Source organism: Pipistrellus kuhlii, unplaced genomic scaffold (genome assembly GCF_014108245.1).
Source record: "Pipistrellus kuhlii isolate mPipKuh1 unplaced genomic scaffold, mPipKuh1.p scaffold_m20_p_3, whole genome shotgun sequence".
Lineage (NCBI taxonomy): Eukaryota > Metazoa > Chordata > Mammalia > Chiroptera > Vespertilionidae > Pipistrellus > Pipistrellus kuhlii.
The window spans coordinates 73327154-73352073 of record NW_023425529.1 but is presented as its reverse complement, the minus strand read 5'-3'; the positions used below and the strand labels follow the sequence as shown (position 1 = coordinate 73352073).

General features: G+C 43.3%; 1 protein-coding gene and 1 pseudogene across 1 annotated transcript in view; both read left to right on the top strand.

Moving 5' to 3' along the window:
* Positions 1–5177: 5177 nt before the first annotated feature.
* LOC118729543 lies at positions 5178–8635 on the top strand (annotated as a pseudogene).
* Positions 8636–15087: 6452 nt separating this feature from the next.
* The window catches only part of LOC118729541 (leucine-rich repeat and IQ domain-containing protein 1-like), a 25987-nt gene continuing 16154 nt past the window's right edge, over positions 15088–24920 (top strand). Inside the window, exons 1-3 of the mRNA XM_045588311.1 lie at positions 15088–15119; positions 20050–20188; positions 22219–22330. Of these exons, the coding sequence (XP_045444267.1) occupies positions 20051–20188; positions 22219–22330 (250 nt within the window). The 5' untranslated portion in view covers positions 15088–15119; position 20050. The remainder of the gene's footprint in view (positions 15120–20049; positions 20189–22218; positions 22331–24920) is intronic.

Below are 24920 nucleotides of genomic sequence, written 5' to 3'. Positions count from 1 at the left end.
GGGAACTTTAGGATTAATCTTAGGAGTGGAAACACTCTAAAAAGACTAACTGTCCTGCCTGGAGTCATTGATTCAGACTATGAAGGAGAAATTAAAGTTATACTAGAATGTAATCATGTTATGCAAATTACTCCAGGACAAAAAATTGCTCAGATATTCTACCTTATGTTCAGCAAGGTGAGGGTTTAAATAGGATAAAAGGAATGCAAGGATTGGGAAGCTCAGACATCTATTGGATATATGAAATTAATAAAACCCATCCCATGATTAATTTAAGAATAGAGGAAAAACAATTTAGGGGTCTAGTGGACACTGGAGCGGATGTTACTGTTATCAGCAAAGAATTCTGGCCTCCAAGTTGGTCCACAGTAGAAGCTATGGGCTCAGTTAAGGGGGTAGGAATTCCTAATGACACACAACATAGTGCTGCAGTGTTAAGGTGGCAAGATGAGGAAGGACAGAAAGGATGGTTTCAGCCTTACGTCATCTCTGGAATTGCAGTCAACTTATGAGGCCAGGATATTTTAGAAGGTTTACAGGCATGTATTGTTACTGGCAAAGGAAAGAAGTTAATAACTCAAATAGGATATCAACCTTTTTAGGAGTGGTCACTGCTCAGTCTCCTCACCCTCAAACAAGGTCTTAGTTACATTCTCTGCACCTCTCCCAGGAGCAAGTAGTGATATTCCTCTACTTTTGTGCAAGCCAGAAACTTCTATTTAATTTTTTACACATAAAGGTGTAGTGGTTTGATTTTGTGTCATACAAAAATGGGAAGCTGGGTGGCAACACCTGTGTAATTATACTTCCTTACCCCACCCATTAACCAAGGAGAAATTAAGTCATATTCATGAATTAATACAAGAACAAATAGAGGCTGGCCACATAGAACCTTCCAATAGTCTTTGGAATATGCCTATATTTAGCAGTAATCATCTGTATGGTGATATTACCTGGGACAAATGTGGAAGTGTTTAGGACTTATGTTCCTGACCCTTCATAGGTAAAAGACCTTACGTGGGCTGATCCCTTGCCTAATATAGTCACCAATGATAATAAACACCTTGGTCATCCAGAAGGAAAATGGGTGGGGCAAGGAAGTATACTTACACAGGTGTTGCCTCCCAGCTTTCCTATTTTGTATGACACAAAATCAAACCACTGCTCCTTTGTGTATAAAATTAAAGAGAGGTTTCTGGCTTGCACCAAAGTAGAGGAATATCACTACTTGCTCCTGGGAGAGGTGCAAAGAATGTAACTAAGACCTTGTCTATACAAAAAGAAATTGACAGCCAGTTTGAATTTGAATTGCCATTGGCAATTTGAATATCCTTGCATGGTATTATTCTACAATGTCATTATAATTTTTGATATTTTACAACAGCATATTGTACAATTATTCCAAACAAACTTAAAAATCTATTTTTTTTAAATATTTGGCAGCAATTTAATAGGACATGAAAGGATATAATCCCTTCCACTGTGTGGAAAGCCTCATCAGGAAGGTACTTGAGCTTTCTATATTGGCCTTTCTTTCCCTTTTTGCCAAGAGGGACCCTCTCCTCAAAATTCAATTGTCTATAGCTGTTGCTTGAGTTTTCAGTTCATGCTGAGGTTAAAGCCTCATGGTGGCTGGCACCAAAGATCTGTCTCTCACACAATGGTGTGAGCTAGGCCCTCCCTGGAGAAGAAACCTGGGTTCCCCAAGATCAATGCCGGGGCCCTGCCAGCAGGCGAAGGGATCCCAAGGCAGGTACTGGGCGTGGAAGCCATAGGGGCATAGGCTACCAAGGAGACAGAACTGAACCTCACTTCACCTTGCGTGGCCCCGGCGGATGGCTGGTTAGTCAATGACGGGTAAGACTCCTCAAGGGAGGGGCGACCTGAGACAGGCACAGTCGCAGAGAGGCCATCAGGAGAGAACTTGGGGGTCAAAAGAGGTGCGGCACAGATCCTCCCCCTCCCCCCCCAACGTTGCAGGGGCTTGAACACTTGCTCTTTCTGAGGGAGGTCTCCTGCCCCATGGCTGCTTTGAGCTTCCCATGCCCAGCTCAGATTGGGACACAGGCAACAAACAGAGATTTGGCCCAGCTCAGATTGAGACCCAGCTACAAACAAGAGACTTGGCACAGCTCATATTGAGACCCAAGCAACATAGAAGTGGCTGATGGCGACTGCCCTATATCTAAATCCAGCCTAAATCTAGGAGTGCTCAGGGCTTTCTCAAGGATACATATAATCTTTTCCATTAATTTTTACAGAGGAAACTAAAATTGTTAAAATATTAAATTTGACAGTAAAATAGTCAAGTTTTCAGATTAATTTAAACTGGCTAAATGAAATGAGTTAATATTCAAGAAAATTTAATTCTGCAACAGGCTGTTCCTAAAGTTTCTATTGGTAGTCCATTTCATGGTAAAATTGTTTAACATGCAAAGAATTCTAAAGCAGTCATAGTTTTTGTGCAAAAACTTAAAATTTAAGTTATCAAAGCAGCATTATAAAAAATTTTCCAAAAGCCTCCTAATAATTAAATAGAAAAAAGGGGGATAGTGGAAAAATACCATGTAAGAAAAAATGTCCCGTAAGTAAATTACATCTAGAAAAAAAATGTTTTTCTTTTGAAAACCAATTTTCATTTGTAATGATAACAGTAAGACAGCCATGAAGAACATATATAGTATCAAAATAAGTCAGAGGAAAATTGTTTGGGGAAAAAATTAATTATAGAAAAGATTCTTTTATTAATTTTGGTCGAGATATGTTTGTATATTTTCAGAAAATAACTCCAAGACCATGTGGATTCCTGCAACAGAGGAATTAGCAGGAATGCTCCATCCATGAAGACAAGAGGAGAAACAGTCCAGACATGGAGGACGCTGAGGACCCCTTGCCCTGCCAGCAGTCAGCAGCTGTGTGTGGCTACAGGTTGCCCAGGACCAAACCAGAGATGGTTGGACCCGTATTGCCACCATTTGTCCACCATCCAGATATCATTGCTGACATGTACACATGAAGAACTTTTGGACTCAAAACTTTTGGACATTGAAACTTAGACTTAGAACTCTTGAACTTTGAAATTGGGACTCAAATATTTTTGTTCTTATATGTTTATTTCTGGTCTGTAAATGCAAGATTTTTTAAAGGAAGGAATTGGGGGGAGTTGCTGGGAACCAAAACCTAAATTGTCACTGGTAATAAAATGTAAAAAGAGCTAGCTAACCTTGATGGCTCTGAATGGTCAGAGCTATTAACTCATTGACTCTAAGTTAAGTCACTGGTGGTAAAATGTAAAAAGAGCTGGCTAACCGAAACCAAACATTTGTTCCCTGGTAGTAAAATGTAAAAAGAGCTAGCCAACTTTGATGACTTTGAATGGTCGGAGCTATTAACTCATCTCTAGTTGAGATAGTGGTGGTTGAGGCAACTTTAATATGTTAATCATATGTAAATGTAAATTCTTGTTGATTTTCTGTTGTTGGAACTTCCTGCCTAAGAGATGTCTTTGTTTCAGAATCTCAATAAAAGGAATGGTAAAAGGCCAGAGGTGTGCGTGTGTGTGTCTGTGTGTGTGTGTGTGTGTGTTAGTGTTCCCACTAGAGGTGGACTTTCCGCCTGGCCCCCATTTTCCAAAATTAACTCTTTTCCAGTCTCTCTCTTCATTTTAGTGTGCGGCCTTCTCCAGAAACTGTACCCTAAGTGGGCCCTGAACCATGCGGGTCGTGTTAAAGGATTCCACAAATACCTTTCCCCTAAAACCTAATTTAAAAAAAAAATCAAGTAAAAATGTTTTGGGTTCACTTTTTATCCTAATTTTCTCTCCATTTGCCTTTTGTCCTGCAATGCAAAGAACACTCTCACACGCACAAGCACAAGCACACCCACACGGGTTTGTTTTAAAAAAATAAAGTAGCTAGAAGGTAGGATTATCCAGAGGTTTAAGACTATCTTTTGAGAGGGCAGGGTGGGGCAAGGCTAGCTTCTGACTCCATTTTGTGTAGTGTGGCAGCTCCTGACTCCATTTTGTGTAACTGGACCCTAGCCCTAACCCAACCAATCAGGTCAGCCATGGTAGTGGCACCACCCCCTTTATAAAACCTATTGATATGTTAAATTCTTTCTCTCTCCCACCATGCCATCACCGGTGTAAGTGGGACCAAGCTTGGACTAGTCTGAAATAAATATAGGCTTTCTGCAATTGCATCGGATTCAGCTCCCTGGTAGTCTTTGGGGTTTATGACACTTGGACACAACATTTGGGGGCTCCTCCAGGATCTCCAAGACTCTGAGGGCACTGAATCCGGAGAGCCTGTCTGGCCATGGTAGAAGTGTGTGAAGGGATCCCTGTGGGAAGTGCCCGAAAGGTCTGGCAGATGCGCTATTGAAGACCACAGGCCGGAGAGATCAAAAGACGTTTTGATCCTCCTTTAGAAGGGACATAGAATTTCCTCTCAGGATGAGGTAGTCGGCGTGAGGCCGTCGTTTAGTTTTAGGCGCCACTTCCACTGAGTTGGAAGGCTGTTCTTGGGGGTTCCCCGTCTGTTCCTGTGTTCTTTGCTTGTTTGTATGTTTGTATAAGAATTGTTATAATACTGAAAATGTTGATGTGGGGAGTTCTTCTCTTGGTGGCTGTTGTGATTTTATGTGTTATTTTATGGACTCACTGTATGGATGTTATGGGACAGACTCAGATTACTCCTTTGAGCATTGTGATTAATCATTTTCAGGAAGTAGAGGAAAGAGCTAACGATTTTAGTGTGGAGGTCTGGAAGAACGAATGGCAGACTTGTTGTTCAAGTGCATGGCCAGCTTTCAATGTCGGATGGCCACCAGAGGGAACATTCAATCTCCACACCATTCGCCGGGTTCAGAGTGTTGTCTCTCAATCCAAGACGGGTTACTCCGATCAGCTCCCATACATTATCATGTGGCAGGACCTTGTGGAGAACCCACCTTTTTGGCTTAAGCCCTTCGTGGCTCCGAGCCCCTCAGAGCCAGAACCTATTTTGCCTTACAGGGAACGGAGAGACAGAGGAGAAGAAAATCACCCTGCTATCAGCTCCCCACCTACTCTGTCTTGCAGGGGGGAACTGAAGAAGAATTAATTTTTCCTCCCCCATATCAGTTCCCTTAGGTGCCGGAGGAGGGACCTGACCCTCCTCCATTAAGGGAAACAGATGCCACAAGGAGAGCGGGAAGCCCGCTGTATACCCGACAAAGAGCCCAGAGGGAGCCATTCGCCTTTGTCACCGACTCCACTGTTAAGACTTTACCCCAGCGAGCCACTGGTCCCCCAGCCCCATCACTACTGGCCTTTCGCCATTAGCGACCTCTATAATTGGAAAGCTCAAAATCCTAAGTTTTCTGAGAAGTCAGTGGGGCTTATTAATCTGTTGGATTCTATCATTTTTACCCATCAGCCAACCTGGGACGACTGCCAGCAGCTCTTGCAGGTCCTGTTCACCACTGAGGATAGGGAGAGGATCCTTAATGAGGCCCAGAAGCTGGTTCCAGGCGTGGATGGGAATCCTACCCCAACCAGGCTCAGATAGATACCTCTTTTCCTCTGACTAGGCCTGAATGGGATGTCAGCACAGCAGAAGGTAAGGAGAGGCTCCGGGTCTAACGCCAGGCTCTAATGGGGTGTCTCCAGGTGGCTGCCAGAAAGCCGACTAATCTGGCTAAGGTAGGGAGCATACAGCAGAAGAAAGATGAATCTTTTTAGAGCGGATCATGGAGGCATTCCACACCTACACCCCCATGGATCCAGAGGCTTCTGAGAATAAGGCAGCTGTTATTGTAGCCTTTGTAAACCAGTCTGCTGCAGATATTAGGAGAAAATTGCAAAGAATAGATAGACTGGGAGAGAAGAGTCTGCAGGACTTGTTGGAGGTGGCTCAAAAGGTGTACAATAACCGGGAGTCCCTTGAAGATAAACAGGCTCGCAGGCAGACTTGAGACCTGGCTAGGATCCTGTGGGCTACTACTACGGACTCCCCTGAGAAACGGGACCTCCGTCTCCGACAGCTTGCAAATGATCAAAAGAAGGGTAAGGAGACCTCTGGGGAAGGGAAGTGGAAACTGCAGAAGGATCAATGTGCATACTGCAAGAAGATAGGGCATTGGGCTCGAGAATGTCCTAAGAGAGACAGTGGGAAGGGGAACAAGACAGATCAAGTAGAAGTCTTGGAGCTTGATGAACTAAGTGATTAGGGGAGTCAGGGTTCGGACCCCCTCCCCGAGCCCAGGGTAACTCTTAGAGTAGAGGGGACCCCTGTTGACTTCCTTGTTGACACCGGAGCTCAGCATTCGGTCCTCTGCATTCTACAAGGAAAACTAGCTAGCAAAAAGTCCTGGGTGCAAGGGGCAACTGGTATGAACCAGTATTCATGGACTACCCGAAGAACAGTGGATTTAGGGATGGGCCGGGTAACCCACTCCTTCATGGTAATACCGGAATGCTCCTACCCACTGTTAGGACGGGACTTACTGACCAAGATTGGAGCTCAGATAACTTTCAGACAAGGGGGGCCTCAGGTCACCGATGGCGAGAGCCACCCCATCCACATTCTGACTCTGAGGCTAGAGGATGAGTACCGCCTCCACCGGGAGGCGCTCCTAAGAGGGGATAACATGGATAGATGGCTACGAGAATTCCCCACAGCCTGGGCAGAGACAGGAGGGGTAGGACTAGCTGCTTACAGGACCTCAGTCCTAGTGGAGCTAAAGCCAGGAGAAGGTCCGGTAAGGATCAAACAGTACCCCATGTCTCAGGCGGCCCTGGAGGGAATTCAGCTACACATCCAGAGACTGCGGAGTCTAGGGGTGCTGGTTCCCTGCCAATCTGCCTGGAACACTCTCCTACTGCTGGTCAAGAAGGCTCACACAAATGACTACCGACTGGTGCAAGACCTCTGGGAAGTAAATAAAAGAGTCATGGACATACACCCAACTGTCCCCAATCGATATACTCCCTTGAGCTCCCTGGTGCCCACCAGAATCTTGTATACTATATTAGACTTAAAGGACGCCTTCTTCATTCTGCCGCTAGCACCCAGAAGCCAACCCTTGTTTGCCTTCGAGTGGCATGATCCAGAGGAGGGCTACAGCGGACAACTCACCTGGGCACGACTGCCTCAGGGGTTCAAGAATTCGCCCACCATCTTTAATTAGGCACTACACGAAGACCTGGGTGAGTACAGAAGGGAGCACCCTGGCCTCACCCTCTTACAGTATGTAGATGACATCCTGATTGCTGCCGACACGGCTGAGGACTGTGAACAAGGAACCCAGGATCTGCTGGTCACCCTGGGGGCCTTGGGGTATCGGGCATCCACGAAGAAGGCCCAGATATGCAGAGAGAGGATAAGTTATCTGGGGTATATCTTGAAGGGCGGACAGCGGCAGTTATCAGATGCCAGAAAAGAAACTGTCCTAAAGATCCCCACACCCACCTCTTGAAGAGAAGTGAGAGAATTCTTAGGGTCGGCCGGCTACTGCCGTCTCTGGATTCTGGGTTTTGCTGAGATTGCCAGGCCCCTGTGCAAAGCTACCAGAGAGGGGAAGACATTTGAATGGACAGAGAAAGAGGAGGCTGCCTTTAATCAGTTGAAAAAGGCCCTCCTACATGCCCCGGCTCTGGGACTGCCAGACATTACAAAGCCCTTTCACCTCTTTGTAGATGAGCACAAAAGGGTAGCGAAGGGGGTTTCAACTCAAGCCTTGGGCCCCTGGAGCCGTCCAGTAGCTTACTTGTCTAAGAAACTAGACCCAGTGGCTGCCGGCTGGCCACCGTGCTTGAGGATTATTGTGGCAACAGCACTCCTAGTGAAGGATGCTGACAAGCTAACTCTAGGGCAAGAAATCTGGATTACAACCCCCCATGCGGTTGAGGGAGTTCTAAAACAGCCACCTTAGAGGTGGATGGGTAATGCATGCATGACTCACTACCAGTGCCTTCTCCTAAACCCTCCCAGAGTACGGTTCCGCCCCAGTGCAGCCCTCAACCCCGCAACACTCCTGCCTGACCCCGACCTAGATGCCCCGCTACATGACTGCGCCGAGATCTTGAAACAGGTGCATGGACTCTGGAAGGACCTGACGGACCAGCCCCTCTCAGATGCAGAGGCCACATGGTTCACCGATGGGAGAAGCTTCATGAGAAACGGGCACAGGTCGCGGGCGCGGCAGTAGTAACTGAGAATGACACCTTATGGGCAGAGGCTCTGCCATCTGGACCGTCAACCCAGCAGGGCAATCTATCAGGAAAGAGGGCTGTTGATTGCAGAAGGAAAGACTATAAAAAATAAGCAAGAAATACTTGACTTGCTAGCTGCCTTCTGGCTCCCAGCCAAGTTAGCCATCATCCACTGCCCAGGACGCCAGAAAGCCAACAAATCCTGTAGCCAGGGGCAACCAGAAGGCTGACCAGGTGGCCAAGGAAGTAGCCCTCACTGCAGTCCCTGCACTGGCCCTGCAATTGCCAGACCCAGGGAACCCAGTTCTGCCGGATCAGCCCGGATACTCCCAGGAAGAATTACAGCCAATCAAAAGCCCCCCACAAACAAGGAAGTCAGAGGCTGGTGGTATGCTCCAGATGGTAAGCTCCTGCTGCCAGACCAGCTTTGGATCCTGATGTTGAAACACATATATCAATCGACTCACCTAGGGTCCCGGAAACTAAAGGATTTGGTCCAGCATGCTAAGATCAAAATTCACCAACTGGACGCCAGAATGGATCAAATTGTATCAGTCTGTAAAACTTGCCAGCTTACAAATGCAAGGGGCAGGTCAAGTGGAAAAGGAACCCAGCTCAGAGGAACAAAGCCCGGGGTATATTGGGAGATTGACTTCACTGAGGTAAGGATGGGAAAGTATGGCTATCAATATCTTCTAGTTTTTGTAGATACCTTTTCTGGATGGCTAGAAGCATACCCAATTAAGCATGAAACAGCCCAGACGGTCGCTAAGAAGCTACTGGAGGACATTATACCCAGAGAGCTTCAGAGGGCGCATGAGGACATTTGGCCATGCCTACAGGCCATCTATGAGGCTGGCTTGATCCTGACACCCCACCAGTACCGGCCTGGAGACTGGGTCTTTGTCAAAAGACACCGCCGGGAGACGCTTGAACCATGTTGGAAAGGACCATACATCGTGGTGCTGATGACGCCCAATGCCCTCAAAGTGGACAGCATTGCGACCTGGGTCCACCACACCCATGTTCAGCCAGCTGACTCCTCTGCGATCCGGGAAGACTTCGCCAACCGATGGAGCATCTACTGAGACTGAGACAACCCCCTCAAGCTCAAGTTACGGAGTACTCAATCTGCCTGATACTGGAAATTTTGTCTGCAGCCAGCTGCAGGAGTCCCCACACTCCATACACTGGTTCAGGGGAAAGACTCACTTCTGCCCTGGACACTCCCGACCCCACTGTGTAGTCTTGTGTCTCCACTGGACACATCTGGTGGACTCCCCCAAAATGTCAGATCAGGGCACTGGGAAGAAGGAACTTTATACACCCTTCAGAAGTGCAAATGGTCCCATGATTGGGCCCATTAAGTCTCAAGACAAGGGGGGAATGAGAGGGCAGGGTGGGGCGGGGCCAGCTCCCGACTCCATTTTGTGTAACTGGACCCTAGCCCTAACCCAACCAATCAGGTCAGCCAAGGTAGTGGCACCCCCCTCTCCCCCCATAAAACCCATTGATAAGTTAAATTCTTTCTCTCTCCCGCCATGCTGTCGCAGGTATAAGTGGGGCCGAGCTTGGACTAGTCCAAAATAAATACAGGCTTTCTGCAATTGCATTGGATTTGGCTCCCTGGTAGTCTTTAGGGTTTATGACACTTGGGCACAACACTTTCTGTTAAGCTAGAAAGAGAATGAAACATTAGAGGTGTTGTTGCAATTGCATACATGAAGCTATACCAATGAAAGAAATGGATGGTGAGCTGCTGGAGCACATTCTAAAACTGACCCACAAACAGGGCAAAACACTCAACTCCCTGAAAACCTGGATACTGCTGCTCATACTCTTTCAAGTTATAGTATCCGGCCTCCCTGACCATTGTTTCTCTTAGAAACTAGAGAAAGTGATTAGCAGAAAACCTGTCCTGGACCTTGCTCTGACCAGTGGCAGCATTGTCAGCTCCTTTCCCCGCATTCCCACAGAGCCCTGTTTTTATTTTATGTCAGAATTACTATTTTACACCTCACCTTATTGTATACCCCTCCTGACTCTCTTTGCAACCTTGAAGCTTCACCTCCTTCCTTACAGGTCCCACAGTGGGAGGCAGCAGGGGCAAAGACTGCACTGCCCAGGAGAGAACAGGGCCTGACCCAGCTCTGCGAAGAGGAAGCTGCCTGAGCGGGGGCCAGGTCCTCGCCTGGGAGAGGCGAGACCTCACAGAGGTCTCAGAGGCCAGAAGGCAAGGCTGGCAGCCGTGATAGGACAGAGGAGGGCAGGACTAGTCAGAAAGGGGCTGCCCTTGCTGTCTTTTAGGACTTGGTTGTGGTATTCAGTGTTTGGGGCTGTAGTTCAACTGTCTAAGTAGCCAAGTTGCTGAAGAGCTGGGCTCTGTCTGGAGACAAAATCCCAGTGATCCCACTTCTAAGAATATATCCTAAGAAAGTCAAAACACCAATCGGAAAAAAAAAAAAAAAAAAACCATATGAAGCCCTATTTTCAAAGTAGCACAACTTACAATAGCTAAGATCTGGAAACTGTCCAGGTGCCAATCAGCAGATGAGTGGATAAAAAACCTGTGGTACATTTACACCATAGAATACTACCCTGCTGTAAAAAGAAGCAACTATTACCCTTTGCAACAGCATGGATGGACCTGGAGAGTATTATATGCAAAATAAGTCAGAGGAAGATAAGTATCACATGATTTCACTCATATGTGGAATCCAATGAACAAAATAAGCTGAAGAAAAAAATAGATCCAGAGACGTAGAACCATGAAACAGACTGATGAATTTCACAGGGAAGGTGGGGGTTGGAGTTGGGAGGGGAGAGATTAACTGGAGAACTTAAATGTATATATGCATAGCCCATGGACACAGACAATGGTGTGGTGAACGCTGAGGAGGGGTGGATGTGGAGAGGAGGGGATCTATGGGAAAAAACACACACGAACAAAAGAAAGTAAAAAATAAAAAAATAAAAAAGCTATATGCTCATTTGGGCACAATTAGATACATATAATTGATGTAGCATATTGATAAAAAAAAAAGATTGCCTTTTTCTCTGTTTTTGAGCTTGACTTTTCCCTTGACAGTTTTACATTAAATGTCCTATCTTTGAGTCTGCATTTACCTTGCTGAAAGAGATTATGCCAAGAAAATATTCTATTCTATTGGTATTGTTGCTTAAGTAACTATAATACAATTTTTACAAATAGATATAATTAACTCTTACACTGGCAACTTTCTTGGAAAGTTTCTCTCCTTTCCTTCCTGAGTTTATTGTAATCTCTGACTAACTTGTAAACATCTCTTTAGAATTGATGAAATGTCCCCCATTTGGGTCCCAATCAGCTCAGCAGCAAAGACTATCATGTTTAGGAGCCGAGTATCACAGCAGTAAGATAAAAATGAACAAACAAAAGTGTTCTAGAGGGAGAAGCTCACAGGCCAATCCCTCTAAAGATTCCCTTGACACAAAGCTGAGACTTCAGGAACTATTAAAGGAAAATGATTACTAGGATAACATACATGTGATTAAAACACTCAATGTACTGAAGGTAGGGATTTTTCTTAGATTAGTATGGAATAGAGTATGCCAGAGGCTCCCCCAAAGTGTCCTTAAGCCTCCCTGCTCCCTCTCTGCCTCCATAAAGGGTAGAATTTACCCCAACATATTACCCCACCCTTTGTACCTCTGTAGACATTCTTTCTTTTATATATATATATATATATATATATATATATATATATATATATATTATTGATTTTGTACAGAGAGGAAGGGATAGAGATAGAGAATTAGAAACATCGATCAGCTGCCTCTTGCACACCCCATACTGGGGATATGCCCGCAACCAAAGTACATGCCCTTGACCGGAATCGAACCCGGGACCCTTCAGTCCCCAAGCCGACGCTCTATCCACTGAGCCAAACCAGTCTCAGCTGTAGACATTCTTTCATCCAGACAAGTCTTTTGTGTCATTTGGAAATGGGTATTCAAAATGTAAACATACCTTGCAGCCTTACTGCAGGTCCAAATTTATTTCGTCCTTAGCAAGTGCCAGTGGAAGGACCAATCATCTTTAATCTTTACAGCGAGGCTCCTACCAGCTGGCTGTTCCTCAGTCTCACTGAGCAACCACGTACCTAGAAACGTAGACCTCAGCCCTCCTTGGTCCTATCTTATCTGCCCAAAAAGCTGCGTGAGGACAGAACATGACTGTTTTTTAAGACATTTCATAAATCACTTTGATTAAGTAGTTGGCCATATTTTGTTACCACAAACTCTCCTGTTAATCCAGTGAACAAACATTCATTAAATACTTACTTTGCTGCCACTCACTGTGCTAGACTCAGGGAACACTATAGTCATGCTCCTTCCTTCCTGGGAAAGACAGGCAGTAAACAAGAATCAGCCCCACTGTGGTCGGTGCTATGAAGATGACAAACGTGATGGCCTGAGTGAGGTAGGTAGGAATGGATGGATCAGGGAGGATATCCGAACTGAGAACTAAGCAGGTGATATTTGAACTGAGAACTGGAGCATGAGAATAAGTCAGACTTTTCTTTTTTGCGTGTATGTGTGTGAGTGTGTGTGTGCGCACGCGAACACGTGTACGCACCTACATAGATTTTTATTTCTAGTAAAATAAATATCAACATACAATAATATCCCAAATAAAAGTGTGTGTCTTTTTGTTTTTCACAGAGTTTAAGGGTCATGAGACCAAAAAGTGAGAAAAACTACTGCGGTTCATCCCCAGCCAGGATTGGTCCATTTGTTGCTCTGACCTCATAAAGTGCCAGTGTGATGGAATTGCAAACCACTCCTATACATAAGTCCCTGCCTTGGCTGAGGATTTAGTCCGTGTAGTGCAGGGAGCTCGTCTAGGTGACCTGAGACTAACTAGGACAACTCTGCGTTTTCATTTTTATTTTTAACTTTTTTGCTGTAACCATGCCCCGTTTCTCTGTCCCGACTACCACCAAGGGGCAGAGCATGGGAGACTATGTGTTAGGGAAATCTATCGGCAAGGGCGCGTGCTCGAAGGTGAGGCTGGCCAGACACGTGCCCACGGGCACGAAGGTGGTGGTTAAGACCATCTTCCAGCGCGATGTCGGTGTCTCCAGTTCCACCCAAGAGCTCCGCTGTTTAAGAACCCTACAGCACAGAAATATATCGCGGTTGCTGGAGGTAGTGGTGGACCCCGAAGAGGTACATCTGGTGATGGAGTACGTGCGCGGCGGGGACCTGAAGGCGCACCTGGAGCGGCACCACCGCCTCACCGAGCGCCAGGCCCGCGTGGTGTTCCGCCAGGTCTTCTTGGCCCTCCACCTGTGCCACCGGCGGGGATTCGCGCACCTGGACATCAAGCCGGACAACATCCTCTTAGAAGAAGACCTCACCGCCAAGCTGGCGGACTTCGGCCTCAGCCACGAGGCCACCGAGCTGCTGACCAGCTGGTGCGGGACACTCTACTACATGGCGCCCGAGGTGCTGCGGGGCGAGCCCTACGATGGGCTGAAGGCCGACGTCTGGGGGCTGGGCGCCTCCCTCTACAAGGCGGTGACGGGGCGCGTGCCCTTCCCCAGCGACAGCAGAGAGACGATATTGGAGCTCATAGTGGAGGGGCACTACCAGCCGCCCTACTACATGTCGGAGGCGGGCAGGAGCTTCCTCCAGCGGCTCCTGACGGTCGACCCCGACCAGAGGCCGACCCTGGAGGAGGCCATGCGGATGCCCTGGATGGACCTGGGTCCAGAAGACCTGCCTCCCGACAGCGAGCCGCCCGGGGAGGACCTGGACCCCCAGGTGGTGGAGACCATGCGCGGCATGGGCTTTAGGGAGGAGGACATCAGGGACTCCGTGGCGGGCCAGACATTCAATCGAATAATGGGGACTTACCGCATCCTCCTCATGACCATGGGCAGGATGGCCATGGGGAGGATGCCGGGCCGCACCGTCAAGGTCAGGCCCTACCGGCCCCCTGACACCAGGGCCGCCACCCCTTCCAGCCGCCAAGAGTCCCGGGCATCGGGGGGCTCGTCAGGACCATCAGTGGCGAGCCCCCCCTGCCTGTGGGCGGAGAAGACCAGCGCCCCGGCCCCCAGCCTGGAGACCATCGCCTCCTCCCCTCTTCCCCTGGAGCCTGTGCAGGCGCTCCAGGCAGAGGGCTCGACAAGACCATCCATGGTGAGGCCCCCGTGCCTGGGGGTGAAAAAGACCTACGCCCCGCCCGCGCCACCTCCCAGCCTGGAGACCATCGCCTCCTCCCCTCTTCCCCTGGAGCCTGTGCAGGCGCTCCCGCCGGGGACCCGCGGCCCAGCCCCGCAGCTCCGCCCGGGGGGCGCCCCCACCCCCCGCACCAGCAACCGATTCCGATTCCGCAGCAGTGAGAGCAAGGCTGTAAAGGCGGAGAACGAGGCTGTAAAGGCGGAGAACGAGGCTGTGAAGGTGGAGAACGAGGCTGTAAAGGTGGAGAGAAAGGCTGTAAAGGTGGAGAGAAAGGCTGTAAAGGTGGAGAACCAGGAGGGAGCCCCCCTTGACAGCTCCCCCCAAGAGGGCAGCCCCCCAGCCTCTCCCGCCGCCAACACCCTGGCCCGGCCGGGCTTGGCGCAAAGGGCCTGGAAGACGTTCCTAAAGGTCTTCTGCTGCGGAGTTGACACAACCAAACCCCGCAGGAAGAGGACCAGAGTCCAACCTGGTAACACTTGAAAGGTGAGGAACTTAGTCGATGTTCATATTTAAGTCATTTTGGAAAGTAGTTAACAAAGAACTTCACATTGTTTCTGATCTCTCACAGTCCACGCGGAGCTGCAGAGCTGCAGGAGGCCTGGTGCACAGAGCAGAGGAATAACGAGGCGAGGCCGTTGGCAGGCAATTGTAAAGCAGATGGTGGAGGTCTCTTCGGCTCTGGCTCCCACAGGTAGGATATCCAGCAGCGCCTTGGGAAGCATCTTTTTTTAAATTTTATTTTAATTTTGTTTTATGTTTTGGTTTTCTGTTAGTTTTAGTTTTTTATTTTATTTTAATTTTTATTTATTTTGTTTTTGGGCATTAACCATGCCTCATGACTGGGGAAGACTGCGTGGCGCCCCCTGGAGGTCAAGATGAGAGTCTGCCCTCGTAATGGGCCCATTCCTTTGGCAAGGTAAGATTTATGAAGGAAAGCAATCTATACATCATCTTCAAGTTAGCTGATTACTAAATTAGCTATTTAAAATTAGTTTTAGAAATTAATTGATTACTAATAGTTTATAAATATATATATATATATATGAAAACACCTACTTTCCTAATTATAAATAAAATTAAGCTTAAAATTTTTACATGTGAATTTCAACATCATATGCTAGTCTGGCCATTATAAGTGAAGAGTTTGAATAGTCTATAAATCAGCCACAAAACTAAACTAAAAAAAAAAGGGGAGGAGCATTTTAGCATGAACTTTGATAATGAAAATATTAAACTTGATTAGATCTAAAACCAGGAATAGTTTAGTTTTGAAAATCATCTTTCTTGAATGAGGCATTAACATGTTTTTTAATATCAAAAGTCTAGTGATTTCTCACTTTATGTTATAAATTCTTAAGGTGATACAATACAACTTTATTATAGTATTGTTACCAAGCAATAGAGTCTATTTTCTTTCAAAGGCTCAATTAAATGTTTGCCCTTAGCTTACTGTATGTCAGATATCTTTTGCAATTATGCATAGCCACTTCCTCTTGGAATTTAATTCTTTGTTTGCAAACTTACAAACAATAAAAATTAGAAATTCCTGTTACTAAAATTAACTTTCACATTTGTATTCTATATATTTGTTCCACACAAAAATCTTTGATTAATTTTAAGTAAAAGTTAAATCACATGATTTATACATAAAATTAAAATTTAATATTAAAACAGTGAGAGTCACGTCAATATTTTACAGTAAAACAATTAGAAAATAAGTTTCTTAATTTCTCACTCCACTAACTCATTCATTTAGAGGATTGTTGATAGACAATGAGTGATAATTTACTTTTTTTTTTTTTTTTTAAAGAAACTGCTGTCATGGAAGGCAAACAATTTATTGGCTTCCCTTTCATATTTCCGACCCCATAAATTACTATTCAGGATTAAGTTTTTGTGGAATGAACAAAGGCAATTTAGTATTGACTATATACAAGTAATAAGTATAGGTAGATCAGAAACAATTTAAAGTTCTTTGTTAACTACTTTCCAAAATGACTTAAATATTAACATCTACTTAAGTTCCCCATCCAGCCCCTAAGATGCAGCCTTCATGCCCATTGCAGAAGGAGGTAGTTTGTCCTGCTGGAGCACCCGTAGGAAGCGCGGCCCACCTGCCTGGGGATTGGCTGTTTCCGTGGTTACAGTTTGTTTGGTTTCTCTTCCACTTAGGTGGAGGGATTTAGCTGCTGGTGGGTGAGCTGGGGTCACTCACACGGGGCCCCCAAAAGGCGACCTCTCCTGCGAGGTCGCCCCCGCCAAGGCTGGGCCCCCAAGGTCCCAAGGTCGGGTCGTGGTGGGAAGGAGGCAGCGCCGCGGGAGCGCAGAGGAGCCGGAGCCTCTGGGTCCAGGGGCCGCGGGCCGCTGCGCGAGGCTCCAGGCTCCAGGCTCCTTCACTTCGGGGCATTTTGGTGGCTTAGTCAAACTTTATCTCCTCTGACTAACCTTCCCTCAATGAAGGTGCACTGCCTTCCGCACTCCCTTCTTCTCTATTCTTTCTCTTAGTCTATTTTTTATACGTAAATTTGGTTACTTTTTAAAAGTAGATTTCGTTCCCCCTTTATTATAGTTGAACTATGGTTGAAAGGTAGAGTTACTTAAGATTTACCATGTTTAGCGGCTTTAGCCAATTCTAAGTGATTCAATATAAACTTCAAATGTTTGCTGTCACCACGTCATAATCAGCCTAGGGCTGCACTCACCTGCCAGCCAAAGGAAGTGGTTGAGGGTTTGAAATGCAGCCAGTCCGCGTTGAAATGTGCTGTAGGTGTAAAATGTACATCAGATGTTGACTACTTAGTTTGCAAACAAGAATGTAGCCTTTTTAGGTTGAACTTCATAACAGTTTTTAACTGATTACATGTTGAAATACGATTTTGGATAAAATAAGTTACATAAAATATATTATTGAAGTTAATTTCACCTGTTTCTCTTTATTTCTTAAAACGTTGCTACTAACTAGAAAATTTAAGATTACAAATGTGCTCGATTATGTAATTGGACAGAGCTGATCTAAAGATCAGCCGAGGAGCACAGAGGGACATATAGTGGAAGTGACTCTTACCTTTCCCCGAGTCTCCTGTCTTTCTTTCTACATAAAGTTTTGTATACCTGTGTATTCTGCTTTATAGCACGTTTAAAAAAAAAAGTTTCACCTAACCTTTGAATTGCACTTTAAGTTGGTTTGATTACAGAATCACATTTTGCACCAGTGATGGTGTTTTGTTCTCCTTTTGGTGAGAAAGGTTGTGGATGAACTGAGTATTTTTAAACTAGTTTTTAAAATTATGAAAGTACTGCATATTTATTATTTTAAAAATCACTCAACATAAAGGTATGAAATGACAATCAAAAGTTCCTCACTGCCTCCCAGCATGTTTCTGTCTAAAAATAAAAGGTGTGTGTGGTTACATAAGAGTGATATTACTCTGCCTCTCTCTCTGATACCTGCCATTTTTAAATTATTTCTCTGTGGCTATATTTCCTGAGGAGGATAGTAAGTGTGCTTATTTTTATTGAAAAACTAGTATAGTATTCTATTCCTTGGCTGCATTATATTTTATTTATCTGTTTTCCTGTTGAGTACGTAGGATATCTATACACGTTAGTGGTGTAATTGTAGATTCACATGCAGCCTTAAAAAATAATACTTGTACACAAAGGTAGCCTTGTATACACTGTCCACTGTCTCTCAGTGATAATATTTTGTAAACTATATTATAATATCATGACCAGGATATTTATATTGATGCAATCTGCTTTATTTGTACTTATTTGTATGTATATATGTCCTATATAATTTTTATTATCTGAATAGATTATACTACCACCATCAAGATACTGAACAGTTCCAACATTATAAGGATCTCTCATGTTGGCTTTTTATCATCATAACCATCTTCTTCCAACACAATCAGCTCCCAACTCTTATCAACCACTTATATGTTCTCCATTTATAAAATTGTGGCATGTAAAAATGTTATAGAAATGGAATCCTAAAGTATCTCATGCTTTGGTTTCTCAGCATAATTCCATCTTGAATCCACCAAAAAAGTTGATTTTGAGATGGATGAGTAAAATAAGACAAAAAAAAAAAAAAAAAAAAAAAAAAGAGGAAGGGAGGGAAGGGAAAAGAGGGAGAGAGGGAGGCAGGCAAATCCAAGAAGATAGAGTTCAGAGGTCGAAAGGCCAGGGACTTGAGGAAAGAATGAAAGTTTGGAATAGTCTCTAAAATAAAATAATAGCTGACTGGTACAGTTATTTTCAAAATTATTTTTACCAAGAGCCACAATAAAACAACAAAAAAAAGGTTACATTGTAATTCAAGCACACATACATACTTTAGAAACATGTTTGTTTTTAAACAAATCTTTAGCATATATAGTGTAATTATAGTTTTTTTTCTTTTTTCTGGCCTATTTTAGTATTTTCTATCCTATCCTGTCATTAATACTTGATAATCAAGAGGCACTAAATTAACTTTTTGATCTGCTAATGGGTTATGATAAACAATTTGAAGATTATTAGAAAAGGAGATGTTCAGAAGGATTGCTGGGCAGATGAATAGCTTGAGTTTGGGGACCATTTGGTAGTGAAGAACAGGATTTGAATTCAGGATGTCTGAATTATGATCCTGCCCCCATTACTTATTAATGTAATGGCTATGGACAGTTAAGTAACCTCTTCAAACCTGAGTGTTCTCATCTATACAATGACTCTCATGACCTTTAACCTTTTAAGTTACTCTGAAGATTACCCATTTTACAAATGTCTTCTAGTGCCTGCCTTGTCACAGCTACTTAATACTTGGAAGCTAATGATAGTGATGATGATGATGACATGAAGTTATATTGAAATATACTGATTAATGCATATATATTATAAATATTAAAGATTTAAATAGCCCATCTGGCATGGTTCAGTGATTGAGCATTGACCTATGAACCAGGAGATCATGGTTTGATTCCAGGTCAGGGCACATGAGTCAATCCCCAGTCGGGAGCAGGCAGGAGGCAGCCAGTTAGTGATTTCCTTTCATCATTGATTTTTCTAACTCTTTCTCCCTCTCCCTTCCTCTCTGAAATCAATAAAATATATTAAAAAAAGATTTAACTGAAATAAATTTTGATTTTACATGCCATAATTATACAATATTACATGTATTGTTACAAAAACACGGCACTCTCTGCTAAAATGAACAACTCGTGAGTTGATGAATAGAAACTAACCTTATATTTTCCCCATATATAGACTTAGGTTGTTCTCTGTATTTTAATCTCTGAACATTCAAGATGATCATATGCATTTTTCCATTAATCATTTCTATTTTGATGAGTTTTTTTGTGAAGTTTCTTTGTTCAGGAAGGCAAGCCAGCTTATTCCATGTAATTTTTTCCTTAGAGAATTAAAAGTCTAGGGAAAGGTTTGACTACCATTTTGTAGTCAAACATTGTTCTTAAATATATGGTTCAGACATGATCAGGTGTGATAAACATTTGTTAAGCTAAAATGTGTATATAGAACAATGTTGGATTATTATGACACATTAAATAACCCACAATTTGTATTAGCATATTAGCCTCTTTAATTTTCTTTGATTAGTTCTGTGATTTATTGTAAAGGATGATGGAAGATGCTGATGATACAAAGATCAATGAAGAAATAGAAACTGAATTGGACAAAATCAGCATTTCTTCTTTGGAAAAAGATGATGTAGATACTGATTCAATCTCAGAAACTCAGAGTGATGAGAGTGATGCTGTAAGTGTTAAGTTTTGGACTTTTGAGCCCTTTAATTGGAGGAAACTTTTCAGGAGATATTTTACTTTCTCAATGTGTTTTGTGTCTTTATCTCATGTTTAACCTTAGGATCATCTTTAAACAGTGTAAATTGATAGATATTTAAATATAAAAGTTTATTGAAGACAAAAATCACCTTATTAAAGATAAAAGGTTATTGAAGATAAAACTCATCCACATTCTTATGTGTATTTTTTGGGTAAAATTGGGATTATACCATGTTATGTATATACTAGAAGCCTGATGCATGAAATTCGTGCAAGAATACGCCTTCCCAGCCAGCTGCCTGGATCCCTCCCTCGCAGCAGTGGCAGCTGCAATCCCAGCATCATCCTGGAAGGATGTCCAATCTAATTAGAATATTACGCTTTAATTATTATAGATATTTGTATCCTGCTTTTTAACATTAATCGTGAACGTTCTAATATGAATATGTATGGATGGAAGCAAACTTTATGTGAAAAGATCTATAAGGGTAATGCTTTTTTAAAAAAATCAAACATGCTATCTTTTCACTTGTATATTTCTTCCAATGTTTATATGCTTTAAAAATCTGTTTATGATTCCTTTTCTTACCTCAAAACTCTTAACCCAATGGAAATTTATGTTACAAGATGAAGATCTAATTTGAAATTACCTTGAACATACTTATCTAATGTTTCTAGTGTCACTTGTTGAATAATCCAACTTTTCTTAATTGATTTATTTTATCTTTTTATACATTTGGTGTTTTACATATGATCTATCCAAGATTATCTTATATTTTCCATTAATCTTAATGTTTTCTGTATTAGTTTTATATTTTTCAATTTTAAATGAGTCCAATTTTCTGTTTTGCAATTTCAAAATCTTCTCAACTAAGTTTAAAAAAACAACAACACAAAACTCTCTTGCCAAGCTTCAAAAAATAACTATATTCTCAGTTTTAATTAGGATTTCAATACCTATACATATAATATTTGAGAAAATTTAATATTTTTACATTAGTATGTCTTTTTAACCACACTTAATTTGAGTGAAACTAAATATCCTGATATTTTTCATGTGATTTTGAAATTCAACAGAATCATAGATATAATTCATAACATCTGAAAATGAAAAGCAAATTTTTACCATATATATTTGTTTGAAATATTCCCTTTTTTTGCAGTTTTTATTTTTATTTTATTAAAACATTTTAATGTTTGCAGGTGTTCCTCTTCTCTCTCCCCTCTCCTCTGTTTCCTGCTCCCTTGGGCTTCACCACAATATTGTCAGTGTCCACAGGGTAAGCACACATGTTCTTCAGCGAAAGCTTTCACCTTATTTATCCAGTCACCCTCCTCCTCTCCCCATGGACACCATCCAGTCTGTCCCACACATCCAAGCTTCTGGTTCCATTTGTACATCAGTTTATTTTATTCATTAGATTCCACATATTAGTAAGGTAACATGGCATTTGTCTTTCTCTGACTGGATTATGTTGCTTAGCATAATACTCTCCAGGTCCATCCATTCTGTCTCAAAGGGTAAAAGTTCCTCCTTTTTTAGAGCGATATAGTATTTCATTGTGTAAAGGTACCACAGATTTTTATCTGCTCATCTTGGCCATTGTAAATCATGCTGCTATAAACAGGGATGCATATATCCTTTCTGATTGGTGTTTTGGGATTCTTAGGATATATTCCCAGAAGTGGGATCACTGGGTCAAAAAGCAGTACCATTTTTAATTTTTTGAGGAAACTCCATACTGTCGTCCACAATGGCTGCACCAGTCTGCATGCCCACCACCAGTGCACAATGGTTTCCTTTCCTCCACATCCTCACCAGCACTTGTCATTTGTTGATTTATTGATGATAGCTATTCTGACAGGTGTGAGATGAATTATGCTCTTTATAGCCTTTTACCTCATCTATGCATTTTCTCACATTTTTGATGTGGAATGAATGAGGGGATATTTGATACATAGTGTTAATGAAAAAGTTTATACTTTCATTATTGAAATTTTCAGGACCTAGTTGAATTACCAGAGTCAGTTCTTCACTGTATTAACATCATAAAGAAAAAGAGTAAAACTGCTGAAGAGCTCATTCTTCAGGACTTAGAAGATACTGATGTTTTAAGTAAGTACAGTTTTTATCTGCTTGAAAGATACATTTTTTTTGAGAATAATTAACCTAAAATGTAGAAAATTTAACTGTTTAAAGTATGTGTCTCTTCTTTTATGCATATATTTAGTCTCTAATATAATATGTATAGTATATTGGACTGTTCAATTTAGTTCATTTGTTTTTCTTACTAACCTTCCTTATTATCTCCAATAAATACTAATCACCAATATTTGTTTAACCAGCCTTAATTAAAACCAGACATTCTATTACTTTACATTAAAGAAAACTAATAAAAAATAATAAAGAAAACTAATCATGGGACTATTTTAAAAGTATCAGTTTATATATCTTTTTGGAGAAAAATATAATTTATATAAAAAGCCTAATAATGTTTATTTTCTTCAATTGATCAAATTTACTCCTGGGAAGAATTCTACCTAATAAAAGAGTAATATGCAAATTAACCATCACTCCAACACACCCACCAGCCATGCCCAATAGCCACGCCCACCATGCAATCAGAGTAAGTATGCAAATAAACCCAACCAAACGGCTACTGCCACAGAGAGCAGGAGGGAGGCTTGGATTTCCCCGGCAATGGAAGAAGCCAAGCTTTCCACCTGCCCTTGCCAGCCTAAGCCTCCACTCAAGGCTACAAAGTTTCAATTAAAGAAGGTAAACAAATCCAAACTGAAATGGCTGCTGGTAATGGAGCAAGCAGGAGGCTTGGCTCCGCTCCAGGCTACAAAGTTTCAATTGTAGAATATACATAAATCCCAGATACCAGGGCCTCTCCTTGGGTCGCCAGGGTGCTTGGCCGGCCTGAAACCACCACAGGCCCCTCACCCAGGCTGCCCTACACCCGAAGGAACTCCCCACACCTGATCCGTACACCATTCAGGACAAACCAGCTGGCCCCCACCTGCTGCCACCAGGCCTCTATTCTAATTTAAAAAGAGTAATCAGTAATATGCCGATTGACATCACTTCCAATGCCCCTTGTGGTAAAGATTCCTGTCCCTATGTGGATACAAGATGGCCACCACACGATGGCAAGCCGGGGAGGGCAGTGGTAGGCACCTGCCTGCACAGGGAGGGCAGTTGAGAGGGGCCAGGTCTTGCAAGGGTGGGCAGTTTGGAGGTGCTCAACCTACAGGGGGGGCAGTTCAGTTTTAGGGTTGACCCGTGCAGAGAGGAAGGAGGAGTTGGGGGGGCCAAACAGGCTGGCAGGAGCAGTTTAGACATCCAATCAGGCTTGGCCATGGGAATGGTTAGGGCCTCTATGTGATCAGCGTGGTAGGCTGAAGTGGCTTAGGGGCAATCAGGAAGGAACGGCAGCCGTGGCAGTGGGCGCCAGCAGTCCTGGCATTGATGTGAGAGGGAGGTCAGACTGCCCCTTAGACTTGATCCCGGTGGGACAGTCAGGACATCCCTAGATGGGTCCCAGATTGGAGAGGGTGCATGCTGGGCTGAGGGATACTCCTCCCCCTCCTGCACAAATTTTGCATAGGGCCTCTCATTCTCAGAATAATTAAATAATAAAAGATTTCATTAGAATTAATCATGTCTTCATTTATAATGAAAAATTATAACCATCTAAATGTTCATCAGGAGGTTGGTGTGTTTAATAATATACCCATTAATAAGGTATTAGACAAATATTTAATGATATAAATATTTGTAATGTGTTATTTTAAATTGTTATAAAATTTAATGTAATTTATGGAAATAATAGCATACGACATAATGTGAATATTCACAGATACTCATCAACATATATTACTGTGTGAAAATATCTCTTCTAGCCACTGAGAATACAGCAGAGAACAGAATAGGCAAAGCTTCTACTCGATACTCTATTTTTCTAATGTTCCAGTGTGGACAGACAGATAATAAACAAATAAATAAATAAATATGTAATGTTCTGGTACAGATAAATGCTATGAAAGAAAAAAACAAATTCAAAATAAAGGAATGGAGTTTGGAGGTTGCTATTTTAGATAGGGTAGGTTAGGGAAGGCTCCCTAGGGGGAGGTGCTATTTAAGCAATGACTGAGAAGGTAAGCCACATGAATGTGATAATGAATGAGATGATGAACCGTGAGGATATCTAGAGAGCCGATGTTCTAGAAAGAAGGAATTGTAAATGCCAAGACACATTGAGTGGGCTTAATATATTTGAAGAACAGTAAGCCTTTGTGATTATATCTAAGAATACTAGGGTCTGATCATATCGGGCTCTTATAAATCATGGTGGATTATTACAATAGTTAGAGATGAGAGTAATCCTATATAATAAAAGTGTAATGTGCAAATTGACTGAACAGCAGAATGACCAGTAGGCAGGGGCCGGCATGCATGTGGTGCCAGTCCAGCCAAAGCATGTGCCAGTGGGCAGAGCGAGGGAAGGGTGTGATGCTGGAGGGGGCGGCATTCAGCAGCCACAGGGGGCGATGGGGTGAAGGGGCAGGCACCATCCCCTGATGGACCAGTCCGGTCACCTCCCACAGATGTCAGTAGGACATCCCTGAGGACTCTTGGACTGTGAAAGGGCACGGGCCAGGCTGAGGGACCCCTCACTCCCGCAGTGCAAGAATTTTCA